The 19,423-nt window shown below is 61.7% G+C and overlaps 1 protein-coding gene across 2 annotated transcripts; it reads left to right on the forward strand.

The window, feature by feature from the left end:
• The first annotated feature begins 1,494 nt into the window (after positions 1-1,494).
• Positions 1,495-19,423, forward strand: ZBTB7A (zinc finger and BTB domain containing 7A). Of its 2 annotated transcripts, XM_021676717.2 has the most exons (3): positions 1,495-1,611; positions 9,488-10,767; positions 17,635-19,423. In XM_021676717.2, exons 2-3 carry the CDS (start codon positions 9,503-9,505, stop codon positions 18,125-18,127), a joined length of 1,758 nt encoding a protein of 585 aa, XP_021532392.2. In that variant the 5' UTR covers positions 1,495-1,611; positions 9,488-9,502; the 3' UTR covers positions 18,128-19,423. The 2 variants fall into 2 exon arrangements, with proteins under 2 accessions (XP_021532392.2, XP_064238147.1); XM_064382077.1 differs by lacking the exon at positions 1,495-1,611 and having other exon boundaries at positions 7,331-10,767.

Raw genomic sequence — 19,423 nt, forward strand, 5'->3', positions numbered from 1 at the left:
GCTCCCCTCGCCAGGGGCCGGTGGCGGTCCCGGCTTCCGGCTGCGCGGCCCGCGGGCCGGCCCCCTCCCCGCCCCGGGGTCCCTCCCCGCCTGGTTGTGTAACCGTCCCCAGCCCCCCTCCCCTCGGCCCCTCGCCCGAGGGGGGGGTCACCCTCCCCGCGCTCCCCGGGGAGGGCGGCGGCCCGGGCGGCCGCGCGGTGCAGGCGAGCCCGGGGATGCGCGGCCTAGCGCAGGCCGGGCCCGGGCGTGGGGGAGGCGGGCGGGCGGACCCAGATCCGGGGTAATTTGCATCGCCCTCCCCCCAGCCCGGGTGGGGATTGGCCGCCGGCGGCGGGGGGTGGCGCGGGGCCAGGCTCACTGCCGCCTCCCGGCCCCTCGGAGGGAGCCAGCCCAGCCGCAGCCGCCGCCACCGCCGCCGCCGGGGCCTGGCCCCCTCGCCGCTGCCCCGGGAAGGAGGTAGGAGCCCCCCGCGCGGGCGAGATGGCGGGGGCCCGCGGGCCGGGCGGGGGCCGCGCGCTGCGGCCGCGGGCGGGGGAGGGGGCCGCTTCCTGCCCCCGCTTGGGCCTGACTCAGCCCCGGGTGGGGGGCCCGGCCTGGCCCCTCGCCCTGCCCTGGCGGCCGTCCGGCTCCGACCCGCAGGAGGGGGCGGAGAGGGCACCCCAGTCCCCGCCGCCCGCGCCCCCAATGCGCGTGACCCCGTCTCCTCTGGCCCGGACCCCCCCTCCTTCCCCTTGACGCCACCACCACGTGCGAAGCCTGAGCCCGGGCAGAGGAGGGGGGAGCTGGTGGGATCCGGCCCCCTCCCTCCCGCTCCCTACCTCCCGGGCTGGAGACCCGGCCCGCCCTCCGCCCCAGCCCGGGGCCTGGGAACCTGGCCGGGGGCTGAGCCGAGCGGAGGAGCGGGTGCCCCCCCAGGGCCCGGGCCTCTGCGGGTTCTGGGAGGTGCTGCCCGGGCTGACTGGCGGGGGCGCACGGTGGGCCGTGGCGGGAGGGTGCTGTCCACCCTGACCCGGGCACCCAGTCGGCGCCCACTAAATGTTGGCGGAATGCAGCCAGGAGTTGGCGGCGAGGAGGGGGGAGGCAGCAACTCCTCTCCCCACTAGGCAGCCGGCGGAAGTTACAGAGGTGCTGGTGCCCCTGCCACCAGCGGCGCCCACCTGGCTCACCCATGGGTGGCGGGCTCGGTGGGACCCCCCCACCTCCGGGCCTGCTGCCTCCAGAGAGGGCGTCGGGATTCCGTGTCAGCCCCCTCCAACCCTAGAACTGGACCAGGGCGTAACCCTGACCGTGCCGCTCCCACACTGGGGGTGCCCCCCCACCACCGGCGATCACTTCCTATTGGCAAGCTGGTCTGGGAGAGGTCCCCGGGAGGCCAGGCCGAGGCCCGGCCCTGCTGCTGCCGGGGCCTGAGGGCTTCAGGCCGGGGGCGTTTGTCCCCGAGGGCCACCTCCAAGAACACCTATCGGCAGGGCCGGGGCCTCTGTTTACCACCAGCCATTGCTGTGGAGACAGAGCCTGGGGGAGAAGGGGGGGCAGGAGCCGGCCGCTGGAAAAGCGAAGTCTAAGGAAGGAAAGAAGAGCCAACCGGGACACTGAAATTTTAATTCGTGGGTCAGTCCGGGGGTATTTATTATTCAGTTCCGATTGGCTGCGTGGCGGCCAGTCAGCACCCGGGCCCGGGCGGGCAGCCACGCTTCGGCAGAGCCCCGCGGGTGGCGGCAGGGAGGCGATGGGTCCTTTGCTCTGTGCAGGAGACAGACGCCCGGCAAGGACCAAGGCAGAGCCTAGCCTGGGCCTGGTCGGGAAGGTTCTTGGGGCGATCACAAGTCCCCTGCTGGGGTTTTTGTTATTGTTTTTTTTTCTTTTCTTTCCTTGAGTCCTTCTGACCTATGGCTGGGTCCACCTGGTGGCAGATTCCCGTTGCCATATGAGGGGGAAACTGAGGCTGGGAGGGAGGCAGAATGTGAGCTTGGAAACTGGGGGGTTAGAGCAAGCCTCAGAGCAGGTGCTGGGCAGGGGAGACTGAGGCGTGGGGAGAAGCAGAGAGCTGCCCAAGGTCACTCAGGTGGAGGCAGAGCTGTCCTCTGTGGTCCATCCTTCTAGCTCCCGGCCTGGCCAAAGTCCCCCCTGTGTGGTGGCCGAGGGGCGCCTGCCCACCTGTCTTTGAGCAGGGCTGGAGGTTGGCAGTAGAGGCTCAACTGCAGGCACCTGCCTGCAAATGGAGCGTCACCGAGGCTTATTAAACCCTGTGTCCGAAGATGACATTGAGGCCCAGAGAGGGCCAGCATGGCTCCCAAGGTCACACAGCACAAGCCACAGCCCTCTCACCTCCCGGCCTCACCGGGCAGGCCCTTGCTGGTGCACGTGCATATGACGCCCCTCTCCAGTCCTGCCGAGCCACCATCCCGTCTCACCTTGGCCCTCAGAGGTGGGCAGGGCTCTGGGTTTTACCACCAGAGCTGGAGGTCACCTCAGCAGAGCTGACCCTCTGCAGCCCAGATGCTGCAAGGAGGGCTCCTGGGGGTTAGAATGCCGGCCTGCTTGCTCTACAACCTTGGACGAGCCCCTTGACCCCTGCAGCCTGGGCATGCTGTGTGCGTGGGGCGCTGAGGGTCCCCCAGCTGGTGCCTGCAAAGCCACCCATGCTGTCTTCTCCGTGGCGGGAGCTCCCGGGTCAGCTCAGGGCATGGCAGGGACCAGAGTGTGGGGTGGGGGTCAGAGCTGCGTGACAGACCTGCACCCCAGCCTTCACCTGCCAGACCATAATCCACCCCGCAGTAGCCCTGGGCAACAGGCACCAGAGGAACGAGCTTTGTTGGAGGTGAGCGCAGTCGAATCCCAGCCCTGGCCTTGGGCCCACCGTGGGCAGTCACTCCTCGTCGGCCAGTCTCAGTCTTCCCTTCCGGACAGTGGGGAGAGGATCGTCAGCCCTAGCCTGTTGTCCTCAGGGTTTGCTCAGTGGGTCCTTGGGAACGTTTGTTGAGTGACTGCTGTGTACCGTATCGGGCCCTTGGGGGGCTGTCCTGAGGACTCCAGGGCCAGGGGACCCCTCCCCGAGGTCACCTATATCAGCTGGACGCCAGCCCTGCCCCAGGCGCCCTGCAGCGCAGCGCTGAGGGTTTGAGAATAAGCCGTCCTCTGAGCTCAGCCCCAGGGTAGGGGGATGTCACCTCCTGCTGGTATCCGGGGGCCAGGAGGGGGATGGAAGGAGCCGTGGGAGGACTAGTCAGGCAGGCTGGAGCCAGACGGACGGCCCGGGCTCAAATTCCAGTTCTGTTGTGCGACCCTGGCCAAGCCGCTCCCCCTCTCTGATCCTGTTCCCCTTCTGCAAAATGGAGCACGGACACAGATCCTGCCTTCCAACACTGTGGGGGCCGGCGGGTACTGTGGGTCTCTGGGGCGATTATCGAGGCCCAGCCTCCCCGAGCGCCGAGTCCAGAGCCCCGAAGCGCAGAAGGCGCCCCTCGGAGAATCCGGCGCTCGGGAGGAGCATGGCCAAAGGACCAGCCCCTCCATCTGTCCCCCCAGCAGGCTGTGGACGGCCTGGGTGGAAGTGTCGCCACCCACGCCTTTCTGGTTTGACTGGAAAACAAGGCCCATCCCACCTATCAGGATACCTGAGGATCTGGCTGGGTTCTGCAGGCCGCTGGGCTCCCAGGCCTAGCCTTCCACCTGCTCAGGCGAGGGTGGGGGTGGTGCAGGCATCTCCAGGTGACACGCAGGCCTCCCTCAGGGGAGGGAGAGAGGTCACCCCGGCCTCTCACAGGCATCTCGGCTAAGCAGGTGCAGCCTGGGCTGACGGCAAGGTGGACAAGGATGGGCTTCTGAGAGTCTGGCCTTGCTTGCCCCCGGTGACGGGAAGCTCAGCCCCTCCACTGCTGTCGTGAAGCTTCCTCTTAGAACCTAGGCTCAGGCTCCAGGCTGGGCTTCCTGGCCCATGACAGCACTCAGAGTGTGGGAACCGGGTGGGCCTCGGTCCCACCCCTGAGTTGGGCGTCAGATGGGATCCCCCTGGCCTCCTCATCGCTGCCCCCATCCCCGCCGCCACACTTCCCACTGGGCCCCCGCGGCCTTCCTGCCTGGCCCTTTAAGGCCCCGGGCAGGAAGCCCCTCCCCATTTAGGGCAATAAATGGACACATAAAATGGCCGAGGGCCTGTTTGCTCCGAGTCTGGCCCAGAAGGAGGCCTTCGGGCAAGGGCGGGCGGGCTGGCAGCTGGCAGCCACCCCAGGCCGTTGATGCCCCCCGATCGGGACACTGCATTCCTGTCCCATTAAAGCCGGGCTGGGGACTCGGCCAGGCGGGGCTTGGCACCAGGTCAGGGCGGGGTAACCCGTCGGGACCAACCTTGCAACACAGGCCGCTGGGCGGGGAGGGGGCAGGGGCTGCTGGGTGTGGGCCTGGCAGTCACACCTGCACACCAGGCTGGTAGGGTGACCTTGGCCCGGCCACCCACCCTCTCTGAGCCCGGTCTCCCTTTCCAGCTTCCTCCTTGGACCCCACCACCCACTCCCTTAGTAGGTGAGGGGGGACCGGCTTCCTGGAATAGCATTCAGGGGTGAAGTTCCCATCCGAGAAGGGTGCTGAACGCACGGCCTGGCAGTGTGTTTAGGGGACTGGCTCTGGCGCGCAGTAGGTCCCCAGGCTGTTTGCTGCGTGGATGTGAGCGGGACCTTGACCACATTGGGGGGCCCCTTTCCACTGTCACGAACCCCATCCCCCAGGAGACGGAGGCTCAGAGAAATCTTGCATCTTGTCCACACTCGCACAGCTTGGAGGTGGGGGAGCTGGGGCATGAACCCGTGCTGCTCTGCACAGCACACAGGAGGGCTGAGAGGTCCCTTTGGCCTGCTCTCCTGCTCTCCCTGGGCAGAGGTTGTATGGGGGCCCTGAGCCCCTGATTAGACGGCCCCCAGGAAGTGTCCTTCGGGAAGGCGGTGGGTGGCAGTGGCCTGCCCAGCCCCCTGGCTGGCGGCCCCTTCTCCATCCTGAGGATTGGGGGTCGGAGGAGGCCGGCCCCAGCCCTCACCTTGTTGTGTGACCTTGGGGAGTCCCCTAGCTCCCGTACCCTGTGCTAGCGATGCCGCCTCCTCTCTGCCTGTCCCCAGCCAGCCACCTCCAGGCCTCAGCTTCTGCCACTCCCTGTGCTGGGACACCCTTCTCAGGATGCCGGGGGCCTTCCCAGGTACACCTGCGGCTCCCGAGCCACGTCAGAGTGCTTCCGAGCTCTCGGCAAGTCCTCAGCATCTGGGAGTGGCAGCCTCCCAGGTCAGAGGGCTGCTGTGTGAGCTGGGCTGGGCAGCCTCACCTCTCCGAGCCTCTCGGAAACCCTGGGAAGATGAAATGAAGGGCACTCAGTTGGCTTCTAAAAGCGGGTAGCACAGAGGAGGCCAAAAGGCGGCCTGGGTGCAGTGGCTCTTGACAGACACTGCAGCAAATGACCCTTAGGTTAGACGGGAGGTGGGACTGGCAGGCTGCACAGCCTCCTGCTTCTGGGTGTGCCTTGCAGCCAGGTGGGCGGACCTGGGCGTGGGCTGTCTCTGGTTTATCCGGTGGTTTGCTGCGCCCCTACTGTGCGCCGCCCTGGGAGGGTTGGGCTTAGGGACCCGGGAGCGGCCCAGGGGGAGGAGGGCGCCCCACCTCCAGCCCAGGAGGGGCCTGCCAGGGCCTGCCCCTTGGCCGCCGAGTCAGCACCGAGCAGCCCCGGAAATCCCACGGAGGCCAGCGCAGGGGAGGAGCTGTGATGAAAGATGGGGCCCTGGGTGGGTGTGGGCCGAGCCCAAGGGACCCTGGCCGGCAGGGGTGGGGGCCTGGCTGGCGTGGGGCTGGGGCTTTCCGGAGGATGGGAATGAAGCCGCCACCTCTGGAGGCGCAGACTGTGTGTCGGGCGCACAGTGGGGCTTCAGCACTCGGGGACTTCTTATTGTTGAGACTTCGTGGCCCCCCCAGGGGTACTCTGGCTGGGGCCCGGCCTCCCCTCTCCCATCTTGGAGGCAGGGTCTTCGGCCTTTTCCTTAGGGGCAGCCTCCAGGTGGCCCAGGTTGGCGGGGGCGGGGTGGGGGGGCGTGGGGCGTGGCCGGCAGGTGGCTTGTGTTCCTGGAGTGAGGGCGTGGGTCAGTTGTCTCTGAGCGAGTTTGGTTTCCAGGGCGAGGGCAGGGCTGTGCCCTGGGCGGGTGGGGGGCAGGCCCCTCCATCATTTCCTGGCCCCCAGTCCCTGGAAGTCAGCTCTGGCAGGCACCCTTGGGCCCGGGCGTTCTCTTTGGCGAAATGGTCCTCTAACGGGGGCTTTCCTTGGCTGACATCACCCTGGGCCTGGCTGCTTTGAGGGAGGGCCTCGTTGATATTTAGTGGGGAGCAGGGGCCCAAGGGAGGGTCCCAGGCTGGAGAGGGCAGAGACTGGGACTCCCGGACCCAACCTGGAGCTGGGATCTTCACGATAGCTGGGATTCCCAGAGGTGGCTGAGCCCCCTGGGTTATTTTGGGCCCATCCTCCAGGCCCCAGGAGAGACACCTCTGAGCCACCCAGAGCAGGGACCGTGGTCACCTGAGGGGAAGAGCGGCCCCGCAGGCCTGGCGTGGCCATCTTGGGGCATTGGTGGCCTGGGTCAGAGGGTGGGTGCTGGGGTGGGTAGGAGGGCCCGGGCCTGTCTGATCCGGAGCTCCATCTGCTCTCACGCTCCCTGCAGCCCAGGGCCAGACGGCAGATGGTGGCAGGGGGTGGACACCACCGAAGGGGGCTCCTCGGAGGCTTCCTGGGGCGGAGACTCGGGTGGGGTCCCACCCTCCCTGCTCCCAGCAGCCACATCTGAGCCCCACTGCCCCACTGCAGGCCTCGGAGCGGACGCGGGCGCTGAGCAGCTGGGGCCTGGGCCGAGGCTGGAAGGAGGGAAGGAGGGCGGGCGGAGGGGACCTGGGGAGCGTGGTGGTGCTGAGCAAGCTCACAAAGGCCTCTGTGTCCCCCGGCAGCTCAGGCCCCGTGAGGAGGGCCCTGGGCTTTGGGTCCGGCTGGACCAACACCGTGCCTCCCTTGTGGGGCCTGGCTCAAGCCCATCCGGCTGCCAGGCTGTGGGGGGCAGGAGGGTCCTGTGGCCTGAAGGAGGCCATGAGAGGCCTGGCTTGGGCCCTCTCCCCAGGGGCCTTGCCCAGGGGCTCTGGCCTGAGAGTTGCCGGCAGTCCGTGAGGAATATGAGCTGTGCTGGGTGACTCGGGGCAGCCGGGGGCTCCCAGGAGAGGGCGGAGGGGTGGGGACAGGGGCCAGAGGGTTGCACAAGCTCCGAGTGGGCGGATGAGTCACAGCAGAGGGGAAGGTGGAAAAAAGGAGGGAGGGGGAGAGAGGGGTGGGACAGACACAGTCACCCCAGGGCCTGGCACTGCCCGAAACCTCTGCCCATTTGACGGATAGGGAGACTGAGGCCCAGAGAGGGCCAGGGCCTTGTCTGGGGCTGAACAGTGCAGCGGGGTGGCCGGGAGTTCGGGAAGGGCTACCAAATGGGCCTGTGGTAGGAGGTGATGGGGGTTCCCCGGCTCCCTGCTCCTCCCAGGCGGGGGCCTGGGCTCCTCTGTTACTCACAGCTAGGGCTGGGCCGCAGGCTGGGGGCTCTGAGGGGCAGGAAGGGGTTTAGCCTGCAGAGTCACTGGCCCTGCCCTGACGGGGCACACCCACGGTGGCCTTGACCTCGGCTGGGTTTCGGCTCTGGGTCCCCGGCCTCAACCACACCCCTTCCTGCTGACTCAGAGCCCCCTGAAAAGAACCAGGCCCGACCAGGAGCCAGGAGGCAGGAGGCAGGAGGCAGGAGGCAGGGTCGGGAGGCTGGTGGGCCGGCTCTTAGGCCCACTCCCAGTTTGAGTTCAGATGCCACTGTCTTGTGACCGTGGGGCTGGGGCAAGCGGCCTCAGCTCACGACTGAGTGGGTGCCACCGGTTGGGTTCCGTTGGGACCAGCGTGAAGTAGGTGTTTTGTGGGGTTTGTTTTGTTTTTTGTTTTTTCTTGAGATGGAGTCTTGCCCTCACCAGGCTGGAGTGCAGTAGCACCATCTCGCCTCACTGCAGTCTCAGCCTCCCTAGTAGCTGGGATTATCGGCACGCGCCACCACGCCTGGCTAATTTTTGCATTTTTAGTAGAGATGGGGTTTCAGCATGTTGGCCAGGCTGGTCTCTATCTCTTGACCTCGTGATCCGCCCGCCTCAGCCTCCCAAAGTGCTGGGATTACAGGCGTGAGCCACTGCGCCCAGCCTAAGTTGGTGTTTTGTAAAAGTCACTGTGTGACCTCCCCTCTGTGTCAGCCGAAGCCCGTACTTGGACCAACAGGAAAATGGCTGAGATCGGGGCACTGTTCCTGAGCACCTACTGTGTGTTCCCGTGGCACCTCAAAATGCATTTTCCTTTATTTATTTTTTTGAGAGAGAGTCTCACTCTGTCGCCCAGGCTGGAGTGCAGTGCCTCGATCTCATCTTACCACAACTTCCACCTCCTGGGTTCTCCTGCCTCAGCCTCTCGAGTAGTTGGGATTACAGGTGCTGGCCATCACGCCCAGCTGGTTTATGTATTTTTAGTAGAGACAGGGTTTCTACTAAATGCCGGCCATGTGGGCCAGGCTGGTCTTGAACTCCTGATCTCAGGTGATCTGCCCACCTCAGCCTCCCAATGTGTTCTTTCAACATGCATTCCTGGGGGCCCTCCTGGGAGGGGTGGTGCCAGCGTGCCTGTGACACTAAGCGTCCAGTGTGGGTTTTGCCAGCACAGGACATCTGACTGCCCTTGGGCACAGCTGGGGAAACTGAGGCTGGGGAGGCACGATATCTGACTGCTGTCATGTACAGATGAGAAACTGAGGCTGAGGGGGAGGCAGGACACCTGGCCGTTCTCATGCACAGCTGGGGAAACAGGCTGGTGGAAGCAGGACACCTGGCCGTCATCATGCACCACTAGGGAAACTAAGGCTGGGGGCAGGACATCTGATCGCTTTTGTGCACAGCTGGGGAAACAGGCTGGGGGAGGCTGGACATCTGACCATTCTCATGCACAGCTGGGGAAACTGAGGCTAGACAACTAGGACATTTGACTGCCCTTGGGAACAGCTGGTGAAACTGAGGCTGGGGAGCCAGGACATCTGGCTGTCCTCATGCTCAGGTAGAAAACTACTGAGGCTTGGCGGGGCGCGGTGGCTCACACCTGTAATCCTAGTACCTTGGGAGGCCGAGGGGGTTGGATCATTTGTGTCCAGGGGTTCGAGACCAGCCAACATGGTGAAAGCCCGTCTCTACTGAAAACAAAAGAGGCTGGAGGCGGGAGCCTGTTGTTCAGATGCACAGCTGGGGAAACGGGCTGGGAAGGCAGATACCTGACTGCCTTCATGTACAGATGGGAACCCGAGGCTGGTGGGGGCAGGTGGAGTGCTGCTTCTAAAGGGTCTTGGGGCCTTAGCAGTGGGCACAGGAACCCCCGCACCCCCACTCACAAGCTCCCTCTTCCTCCCCGCTGCTGCAGGTCTCGGCGCGGAAGATGGCCGGCGGCGTGGACGGCCCCATCGGGATCCCGTTCCCCGACCACAGCAGCGACATCCTGAGTGGGCTTAACGAGCAGCGGACGCAGGGCCTGCTGTGCGACGTGGTGATCCTGGTGGAGGGCCGCGAATTCCCCACGCACCGCTCGGTGCTGGCCGCCTGCAGCCAGTACTTCAAGAAGCTGTTCACGTCGGGCGCCGTGGTGGACCAGCAGAACGTCTACGAGATCGACTTCGTCAGCGCCGAGGCGCTCACCGCGCTCATGGACTTCGCCTACACGGCCACGCTCACCGTCAGCACGGCCAACGTGGGTGACATCCTCAGTGCCGCCCGCCTGCTGGAGATCCCCGCCGTGAGCCACGTGTGCGCCGACCTCCTGGACCGGCAGATCCTGGCGGCCGACGCGGGCGCCGACGCCGGGCAGCTGGACCTTGTAGATCAAATTGATCAGCGCAACCTCCTCCGTGCCAAGGAGTACCTCGAGTTCTTCCAGAGCAACCCCATGAACAGCCTGCCCCCTGCTGCTGCCGCCGCCGCCGCCGCCAGCTTCCCATGGTCTGCCTTTGGGGCATCTGACGATGACCTGGATGCCACCAAGGAGGCTGTGGCCGCCGCTGTGGCCGCGGTGGCCGCGGGAGACTGCAACGGCTTAGACTTCTATGGGCCGGGCCCCCCTGCCGAGCGGCCCCCGACGGCGGACGGGGACGAGGGAGACAGCAACCCGGGTCTGTGGCCGGAGCGGGATGAGGATGCCCCCACCGGGGGTCTCTTTCCGCCACCCGTGGCCCCGCCGGCTGCCACGCAGAATGGCCACTACGGCCGGGGCGGAGAGGAGGAGGCCGCCTCGCTGTCGGAGGCGGCCCCCGAGCCGGGTGATTCCCCGGGCTTCCTGTCGGGAGCGGCCGAGGGCGAGGATGGGGACGGGCCAGACGTGGACGGCCTGGCGGCCAGCACGCTGCTGCAGCAGATGATGTCGTCGGTGGGCCGGGCGGGGGCTGCGACGGGGGACAGCGACGAGGAGTCGCGGGCCGACGACAAGGGAGTCATGGACTATTACCTGAAGTACTTCAGCGGCGCCCACGACGGCGACGTCTACCCGGCCTGGTCGCAGAAGGTGGAGAAGAAGATCCGAGCCAAGGCCTTCCAGAAGTGCCCCATCTGCGAGAAGGTCATCCAGGGCGCCGGCAAGCTGCCTCGACACATCCGCACGCACACGGGCGAGAAGCCCTATGAGTGCAACATCTGCAAGGTCCGCTTCACCAGGTGAGCTGCCTGCGCCGCGGAGGGGAGGCGCGTCTGCACTCTGCCCTGGCACCCGCTGCTAACGGCCCTCCCCGCCTCTCCCCCTGCACTGCACACGCATGCGCGGACACGCACACAGACGCACATGTACACAGGCACACAGACATGCACATATACATACACGCACACACAGATCCATATACATACACATGCACACACGCACATGCACACACTCATGCACACACACATGCACGCACACATACACAGGCACACAGATGCACATGTACGCACACATTCACAGGCACACATGCACACACAGACATGCACACACACAGGCACACACGTGCATATGCACACACATGCACACAGACACATGCATGCACACATGCACACAGACATGCACACACACAGGCACACGTGCACACGCACACACAGGCACACACGTGCACACAGACACATGCATGCACACATACACAGGCACACATGCACACACAGACATGCACACACACAGGCACACACGTGCACATGCACACACAGGCACACACGTGCACACGCACACACATGCACACAGACACATGCATGTACACATGCACACAGACATGCACACACAGGCACACACGTGCACACAGACACATGCATGCGCACATACACAGGCACACATGCACATGCACACACATGCAGGCACACACGCACACAGATGCACACTTGCACAGATGAACACACACATGCAAACAGTGCACCCACGGGCACACGTACGTGCACACACAGAGACACATGCATGCACACATACACAGGCACACAGATGCACATGCACACACGTGCACACACCTGCAGGCACACACACAGGCACACAGACACGTACATGCACACACGCACACAGATGCACACTTGCACAGATGAACACACACATGCTTGCAAACAATGCACCCACGGGCACACGTACATGCACACACACACAGAGACACCCCACCTCAGGCCCAAAGCTGCCGCGTCCCTGGCCGGTGTGCCTGTTAAGAACAGCCTAGCCAGCCCCTGCCCTCGTGTGTGGACATCCCGGTGGGTGACGGCGCAGGCCAGGCATAAGATGACAGCTGTGTCGAACGTGAAGCGTGCGTGGCGGGGTTGAAGTGCGGGAGGCGGGCGGGAAGGCACAGTCGCTCTTCTGCCCTAGAGGGCTGGTTCTTCTCTTCTGCACGGTTGGATTTTTTTCTTTTTTGCTTTGGGAGAGGGTGACAGGCGCTCAGGCTTAGGGAGGGAGAGCCCAGGCTGTTGAGTTTCCCATGAACCCGGTCATTGGCTTCATCAGCCAGCATTTCTGAAGCATCTTCTGGTGCCAAGCCCGGTTGTAGGTGCCGGGGACAGGCCTTGCTGGTCCTCAAGGTTGTGGGGAGGAGATGCAGGAACAGGTGTTCCAGGCAGAGGGAACAGCCAGTGCAAGAGGCCCTGAGGCCAGCTCAGCTTGAGAGATCACTGTGTCCCCGTGGGAGACTTGGGGCCTGGTCCCTGAACAGCAGGAGTTCAAGGCCGCGCCGGCGCAGTGTCCGATTTGGTCTTAGGAGTCCAGAGGTGGCTGGCCGGGCCGCATAGATCCAGGCGGGCTGCAGCGGTGGGGGCAGGGGGCTGGCAGGCAGGGACCTGGCCAGCCTGGGTGACTCAGCACCACCCCCTGCCCCTCTACCGCCCTGGGGTTCCCCCAGGCACGCCCACTGGGGGCCGAAGAAAGAGGCCATTGTCCCAGCTTCCAGACCCCGCCCCGTGGGGACAGGAACTAGGACTGACCCCCTCCCCAGCTCGCCCCACCTAGCACCCTGGCCCCCTCCCCAGCAGGCCAGGAGAGGAGGGTGTGGCCTGGACTCCGGCGCCCAGGAGTGCCAGGCAGGGGGCAAAGGTCGCTGACTGGGAGGCGGGCATTGTAGCTGGTGGCTTGCCCCTCCTTGGTGAGATTGGGGTACTGGAGATCTTGGGGGTCACCTCTTCCTCCAGGCAGGGGTCCTGAGGTCACTGTGGGTTCATCTCTGAGCTCAGGAAGAGCAGCTTGGTGGGTACAGAGAGTCCGGGTCTGCAGAGAGGACCAGGCTGAGCTAAGATGCTGCCCCCACCACTCCACCTCCCTGGCCCAGTTTCATTCTGACTCGAGCACCGCCAAGTACACCCTACTCGACCCCGGGGCTGATCCCGTCAGTCAGGGAAACTGAGGCTAAGAGAGGGACACTGGTTGAAGGCTCTTCCTCCCATCCCAAGGCATACCCACCTGCGTCCTCTTTTCCCCACTCTGAGCCTCAGTCCCCCCTCTCCAGGACACCAGCACCCCCCCCCAACAAAAGCTTGGGAGCCTGAGGCCCCTCTGAGTCACAGCGGGGCGTTGAGTAAGCGGGGCCTGTGGTGGCCGGGGCTATAATTACCCAGGCTGGGGCTCAGGGTGATGAAACTAGGGATACCTCCGCTCCCACCCCGCCTCTGCGTGGCCTCTGGCCGGCTGTGCAGCCCCAGGCAAGGCACTTCCTCCCTCTGGGCCTCCCAGGCTCATCTGGGGAGTCTGCACAGTTCTAGAAAAGCCTTGTGGCTGCCATCCCCTCTGTGACCCTGGCCCTCTGCCAGATCTGGGCAGGGCAGCCCGGAGACCTTGTCCGTGGGCTTTGCAGGAGGTGATCGGTAGACACCAGAGGCCTGGAGGCAGCTCACAGAGCTGGTTAGGCCAGGGTTCTGTTAGCAAGTTACCATGTTCTCTTGGCTTCAGTGGGGCCGCAAGGCTAGAGAGAAGGTCAGGGTCTGGTTGCAAACAGCCAGGCCTTGATCCTCAGGGCAACAGAGAGCCAAGGAGGGGTTAAAGTTAGGGACACCAGTTCTGTAGCTAGTGCCAGAGGGAGGGACTTAGAGCTGGAGGAACTTGGGGAGCCAGGTCTTTGGGAATTAGGAAAAGTAGAGGGGCATTCAAGGTAGGGCTTTGAGGAATGCATAGGAGTTTGCCAGTCCCCACACTGAAAAAGCCTCAGTCTGTTGAGTGTGAGAAGGAAGAAACCCAAAGTGGCTCAGATGTGGGGCATAATAGGCAGCAGCAAGGAGCAGGTCAGATTCTAGCCAGGGCTCCCGAGACCCATGGCTCCCTCCTGCCCACCAGATCCCAGAAGCAGTCTACTTTGTTACTGTGGACTGGCATCATGCAATGGAAATACGCAAGACACCGCTACATTTTCTTTTTATTTTTTTTTATTTTGAGACGAAGTGTTTCTCTGTTGTCCAGGCTGAAGTACAGTGGCACGGTCTCAGCTCACTGAAACCTCCGCCTCCCAGGTTCAAGCGATTCTCCTGCCTCAACCTCCCAAGTAGCTGGGACCATAGGCATGTCACCACCGAGCCTGGCTAATTTTTGTACTTTTAGTAGAGACTGGGTTTCCAATGTTGGCCAGGCTGGTCACAAACTCCTGACCTCAGATGATTTGCCCACCTCAGCCTCCCAAAGTGCTAGTGTTACAGGTGTGAGCCACTGTGCCTGGCCAGCAAGCCGCCTATGTATTTTTACATTTTCTGACAGCCCCGTTCAAAAAAAGTGAAAGGAAACTGGTGAAAGTGACTTGAAAGAAACATATTCTACCCAACCCAGTGGATGCATTTCTGTGTGGAGTCAATATGCATAATTCTCAGTGAGCTATTTTATAATATTTATTTTTCGTGGTTTTTTTTTTTTTTCGAGACGGAGTCTTGCTCTGTCACCCAGGCTGGAGTGCAGTGGGGAGATATCAGCTCACTGCAGACTCCTCCTGCTGGGTTCAAGTGATTCTCCTTCCTCAGCCTCCCGAGGAGCTGGGATTACAGGCGCCTGCCACCATGCCCGACTAATTTTTTATATTTTTAGTAGAGACGGAGGTTTCACCATGTTGGCCAGGGTGGTCTTGAACTCCTGACCTCATGATCCACACGCCTCGGCCTCCCACATTGCTGGGATTACAGGCATGAGCCGCCGCTCCTGGCCTCAGTGAGCTATTTTACATCACTTTTTGCATATCAGTTATTCAGAAAATGGGGTGCCTTTTGCACTTCCAGCGCACATCAGTTCTGACCAACCACATTTCAAGTCGCTCAGGAGCCACCTAGGTCACAGGCACCCCAGGGCTGATACAGTGACCAGCTTTGTAGGCTAAAGGCCCCAGGCTGAGCTGGGTCCACGCTGCCCCCATGAGGCAAGATGAGCAGGGAGGGGCCCTCCAGTCACACTCAATCCCTGCTGTCTCAGGGCTCACGGTCCAATCAGGAAGACGGAAGAGAAACAAGGAAATTAACAGAAACAAGACAGATTGGCTGGGTACGGTGGCTCACTCCTGGTCATCCCAGCACTTTGGGAGGCCGAGGTGGGTGGATCACCTGAGGTCAGGAGTTTGAGACCAGCCTGACCAACACGGTGAAACCCTGTCTTTCCTAAAAATACAAAAATCAGGCTGGGCGTAGTGGCTCATGCCTGTAATCCAAGCACTTTGGAGGCCAAGGCGGGCGGATCACCTGAGATTGGGAGTTCAAGACCAGCCTGACCAACACAGTGAAACCCCGTCTTTAAAAAAAAAAAAAAAAAATCAGCCAGGCGTGCTGGCAAGTACCTGTAGTTCCAGCATTTTGGGAGGCTGAGGCGGGTGTATCACCTGAGGTCAGGAGTTCGAGACCAGCCTGGCCATCATGGGAAAACCCCATCTCTCCTAAAAATACAAAAATCAAGCTGGGCATGGTGGCGGGTGCCTGTAGTCCCTGCTACTCAGGAGGCTGAGGCAGCAGAATCTCTTGATCTTTTTTTTTTTTTAAAGCCAGTCAAATTTAGCAGTAAGGGGTTGTATACCAACTTTAGTGACACTAATGTTAAGTTCTGATAACCCACTACCATCAGACCAGCCTCTCTTAATCTCTTGAACCCGGGAGATGGAGGTTGCAGGGAGCCGAGATCACGCCGCTGTACTCCAGCCTGGGCAATAGAGCGAGACTCAATCTCAAAAAAAAAAAAAATGAGAGAGAGTCAGATGGTGATGGCACGAGGATGGAGACGGGGCTAGGGGAGGAGGTGACATTTGAGCCCAAATTTGACTGTGAAGATCCAGGAGGCAAAAGGAAAGCGCCCCGGACAGCGGGAACAGCACGTGCAAAGGGCCCAGGGTAGCTCGAGCTTTGCAGGTCAGGGTGGAGCCCAGATGGGGGAGCGAGGCTGAGTTGAGGGGAGAGGGGAAAGTGGGCGGGTCTGGGTGCTGTGGGGTGGGGACTCGGTTACTAGGGTGACCAACTGCCCCAGTTTGTCCCAGACAGAGGGTTTCCCAGGATGCAGGGCTTTTAGTGCTAAAACCAGAACAGTTGGTCACCCTGTCTGTCACCAAACACCCCAGTGACCGTCCGCCTCGAGAGGGCAGGGATGTTTGCCTGTCTTGTTCCCTGTGGTATTTTCAGCACCTGGAACAGGGCCTGGCCCTCAGCGGGAGCTCGGCAAACGTCCGTGGCGTGAATGAAGGCGCTGGGCACTGGCTGGCCTCGCCCCACCCCAGGGGTAGGGGCAGGATGAGGCAGCCGAAGCCCACTGTCTACTTTTGCGGTAGGGAAGCCGGCTCAGGGCTGGTGCAGTGGCTCACACCTGTAATCCCAGAGCTTTGGGAGGCTGAGGCAAGAACATCACTTGAGCTCAGGAGTTTGAGATTTGAGATTCGCCTGGGCAGCATAGCTCGACCCCCATCTTCTAAAACTTACATACACATGTATATATTGTTTAATAGCTGTTTAGTAGGGTGAGGCGGTGCATGTGCTACTCTGGAGGGTGAGCCCAGGAGTTCGAGGCTGCAGGGAGCCATGGTCATGTCACTAGCCAGAGCCTGCCTCTTTCTCTCTCTCTCTCTTTTTTTTTTTTTTTTTTTGAGACAGTCTCATTCTGTTACCCAGGCTGGAGGGCACCTGCATGATTGCATGATCTCGGCTCACTGCAACCTCCACCTCCCACGTAGCTGGGATTACAGGCACGCGCCACCACTCCTAGCAAATTTTTTTTTTTTTTTTTTAGAGAGAGTTTTGCTGTACTGCTGCAACCTCCGCCTCCCAGGTTCAAGCGATTCTCCTGCCTCAGCCTTCCTAGCGGCTGGAATTACAGGCGTCTGCCACCATGCCTGGCTAATTTTTTTTTTTTTTTTTTTTGAGACAGTCTCGCTCTGTTGCCCAGGCTGGACTGCAGCGGCATGATCTCGGTTCACTGCACCCTCTGCCTCCCGGGTTCAAGCGATCCTCCTGCCTCAGCCCCACTAGCAGCTGGGATTACAGGCGCGCTAGACCATGCCAGGCTAATTTTTTGTATGTTTTAGAAGAGTCAGGGTTTTGCCATGTTGGCCAGGCTGGTTCCAAACTCCTGACCTCAGGTGATCTACCTGCCTCGGCCTTTGAAAGCGCTGGGATTACAGGCTTGAGCCGCGGCACCTGGCCTAGACCTTGTCTCTTAAAAAGTTGAAAAAGGGGCCGGGCGTGGTGGCTGATGCCTGTAATCCAAACACTTTGCAGGCCAAGGCGGGCAGATTACCTGAGGTCGGGAGTTCAAGACTAGCTTGACCAACATGGTGAAACCCCGTCTTTAAAAAATAAATAAATAAAAGTTGAAAAAAGAAAGGAGACGGGGTTCAGAGACGGTTAGCATTTTCCCAAGGCCACACAGCACACAGGCCCTCTTCAGATGTTCAGAATGCGAAGTCGCCCGGACTTGTCCCGCTTGTCGCTTGTCGGGGGACCCTCCCCGTCGGGGAGGCCGGAGCCTCTGGCGCACATCCGTGTCCCTCTGGGGTGGTCGGGGGGCGGGGGGTCCGCCGCGTCCGTGAGGGTCCCCGGGCGGGGAATGGGAGGGTCCCCGGCCCCTATGACCGTGCCCGCCCCGTGCCCCGTCCACAGGCAGGACAAGCTGAAGGTGCATATGCGGAAGCACACGGGCGAGAAGCCCTACCTGTGCCAGCAGTGCGGTGCCGCCTTCGCGCACAACTACGACCTGAAGAACCACATGCGCGTGCACACGGGCCTGCGCCCCTACCAGTGCGACAGCTGCTGCAAGACCTTCGTCCGCTCCGACCACCTGCACAGACACCTCAAGAAAGACGGCTGCAACGGCGTCCCCTCGCGCCGCGGCCGCAAGCCCCGCGTCCGGGGCGGGGGGCCCGACCCCAGCCCGGGGGCCACCGCCACCCCCGGCGCCCCCGCCCAGCCCGGCTCCCCCGACGCCCGGCGCAACGGCCAGGAGAAGCACTTTAAGGACGAGGACGAGGACGAGGACGTGGCCAGCCCCGACGGCTTGAGCCGGTTGAATGTAGCGGGCGCCGGCGGAGGAGGTGACAGCGGTGGTGGGCCCGGGGCGGCCACCGACGGTAACTTCACAGCCGGACTCGTCTAAAAACCAAAAAGAGAAAACAGAAACCCGAGAGAGAGAGAGACAGAGAGAGAGAGAAAAAATCACCCACCACCCCCCCAAAAACACAAAAAAAGAAAATCTATCTATATACAGATATCTATATCTATATATATATACAGATATATATATATATATGACGCGTCACAGAATCTAGGGTAGCGCTTTCTCAGATTTCCCTCTTTTCTGACGTTTTTCCTCCCTCGACAGGGGCCCCGGCCCTCCCTGGCTCCCCTTCCCCTCCCACCCCCACCCCATCGCTGGGTTTCGGGGCTTGGTTTGGGGTTTTTTGTGGGACACAAGGAATCCGAGACCCCACACAGCCCCCTGGGCACCCGGCATGGGGCCCGGGGCCGATCTGAGGCCCTGGGTCGGGGTGAGGGTGGGTGGGGGGAGCTTGGGGGAGGATGGGGTGGGCTTTTAATTTCCTCCCCTCGCTGGTTTCTATGAGTCTTTCAGACAAGACCTTAAATGATTTGTCTGCTCTGAGCAGACGTTAAAATAGGCCCCCGCCCCCGATCCGCACCCTCCTTCCTCAGGGCACTTACTAAGGGAGGGGTCTCCCTCTCCATCTCCCCAATGGCCTCCCCACCTCCAACCCTGCCTGCGGCCCCCCTCCCCCACCCCCTGCATCTCCTGGCCACGAGACACAAACCTATTTATTTCCAGGCCTGGAGAAAGGAGATCGGACTGGGGTTCCCAGGGGGGCACCAGGATGGCTCCCGGGGGGGCCTCCCGCCGCCTCCCTTCACGGCACTTACAACTGGCGGGACCCCCAGGGACCACTCCTCAGGGCGCCCCCCACCCCCGTCCGGTCCACCCAGACCCCCATGTTTGGAGATTCAAAACTTCTGTCTTGGCCTCTCCCCCGAGCCCCCCTCCCAAGTTTTTAAAGCACTTTTTAGATTTTTTTTTCTCTTTCCTCCTTAAAAACAAAATTTATATATAGATTATATATATATATATAAATAATATACCTTTCCTCAGAGGAGCAGGCAAAGTGTGGGGTAAACAGAGTCATGATCAGAGGAACCCCAGGGTCTGGTGATGGCAGGGACGGGGAGAGAGAGAAAATCCACAAATTCCAATGTCACAAAAGCAATAAAACAAACTAGAAAAAGGAAAAAAAAAAAAAAAAGATTTTACAAAATGAAAGGAAGGAAAAAAAGGTAACCAACCACATTAGAAGTCTTGGCACTTTGTAATGGAACGGGTACTACACTTTATCTTAATTCTTAATTTAAAAACATGTTTACAAGTTGCAACCAACTTCTATGAAAA

The sequence above is a fragment of the Aotus nancymaae genome, unplaced genomic scaffold (genome assembly GCF_030222135.1).
Source record: "Aotus nancymaae isolate 86718 unplaced genomic scaffold, 86718_ANA_hifiasm-v0.15.2.pri h1tg000028l, whole genome shotgun sequence".
Classification (NCBI taxonomy): Eukaryota; Metazoa; Chordata; class Mammalia; order Primates; family Aotidae; genus Aotus; species Aotus nancymaae.

Excerpts from the sequence above, each read along its gene's own strand:
- ZBTB7A (XM_021676717.2), top strand. The coding sequence starts at position 9,503 with ATGGCCGGCGGCGTGGACGGCCCCATCGGGATCCCGTTCCCCGACCAC. Across the intron at positions 10,768-17,634 it reads TGCAAGGTCCGCTTCACCAG|GCAGGACAAGCTGAAGGTGC; the intron begins GTGAGCTGCCTG and ends CCCCGTCCACAG.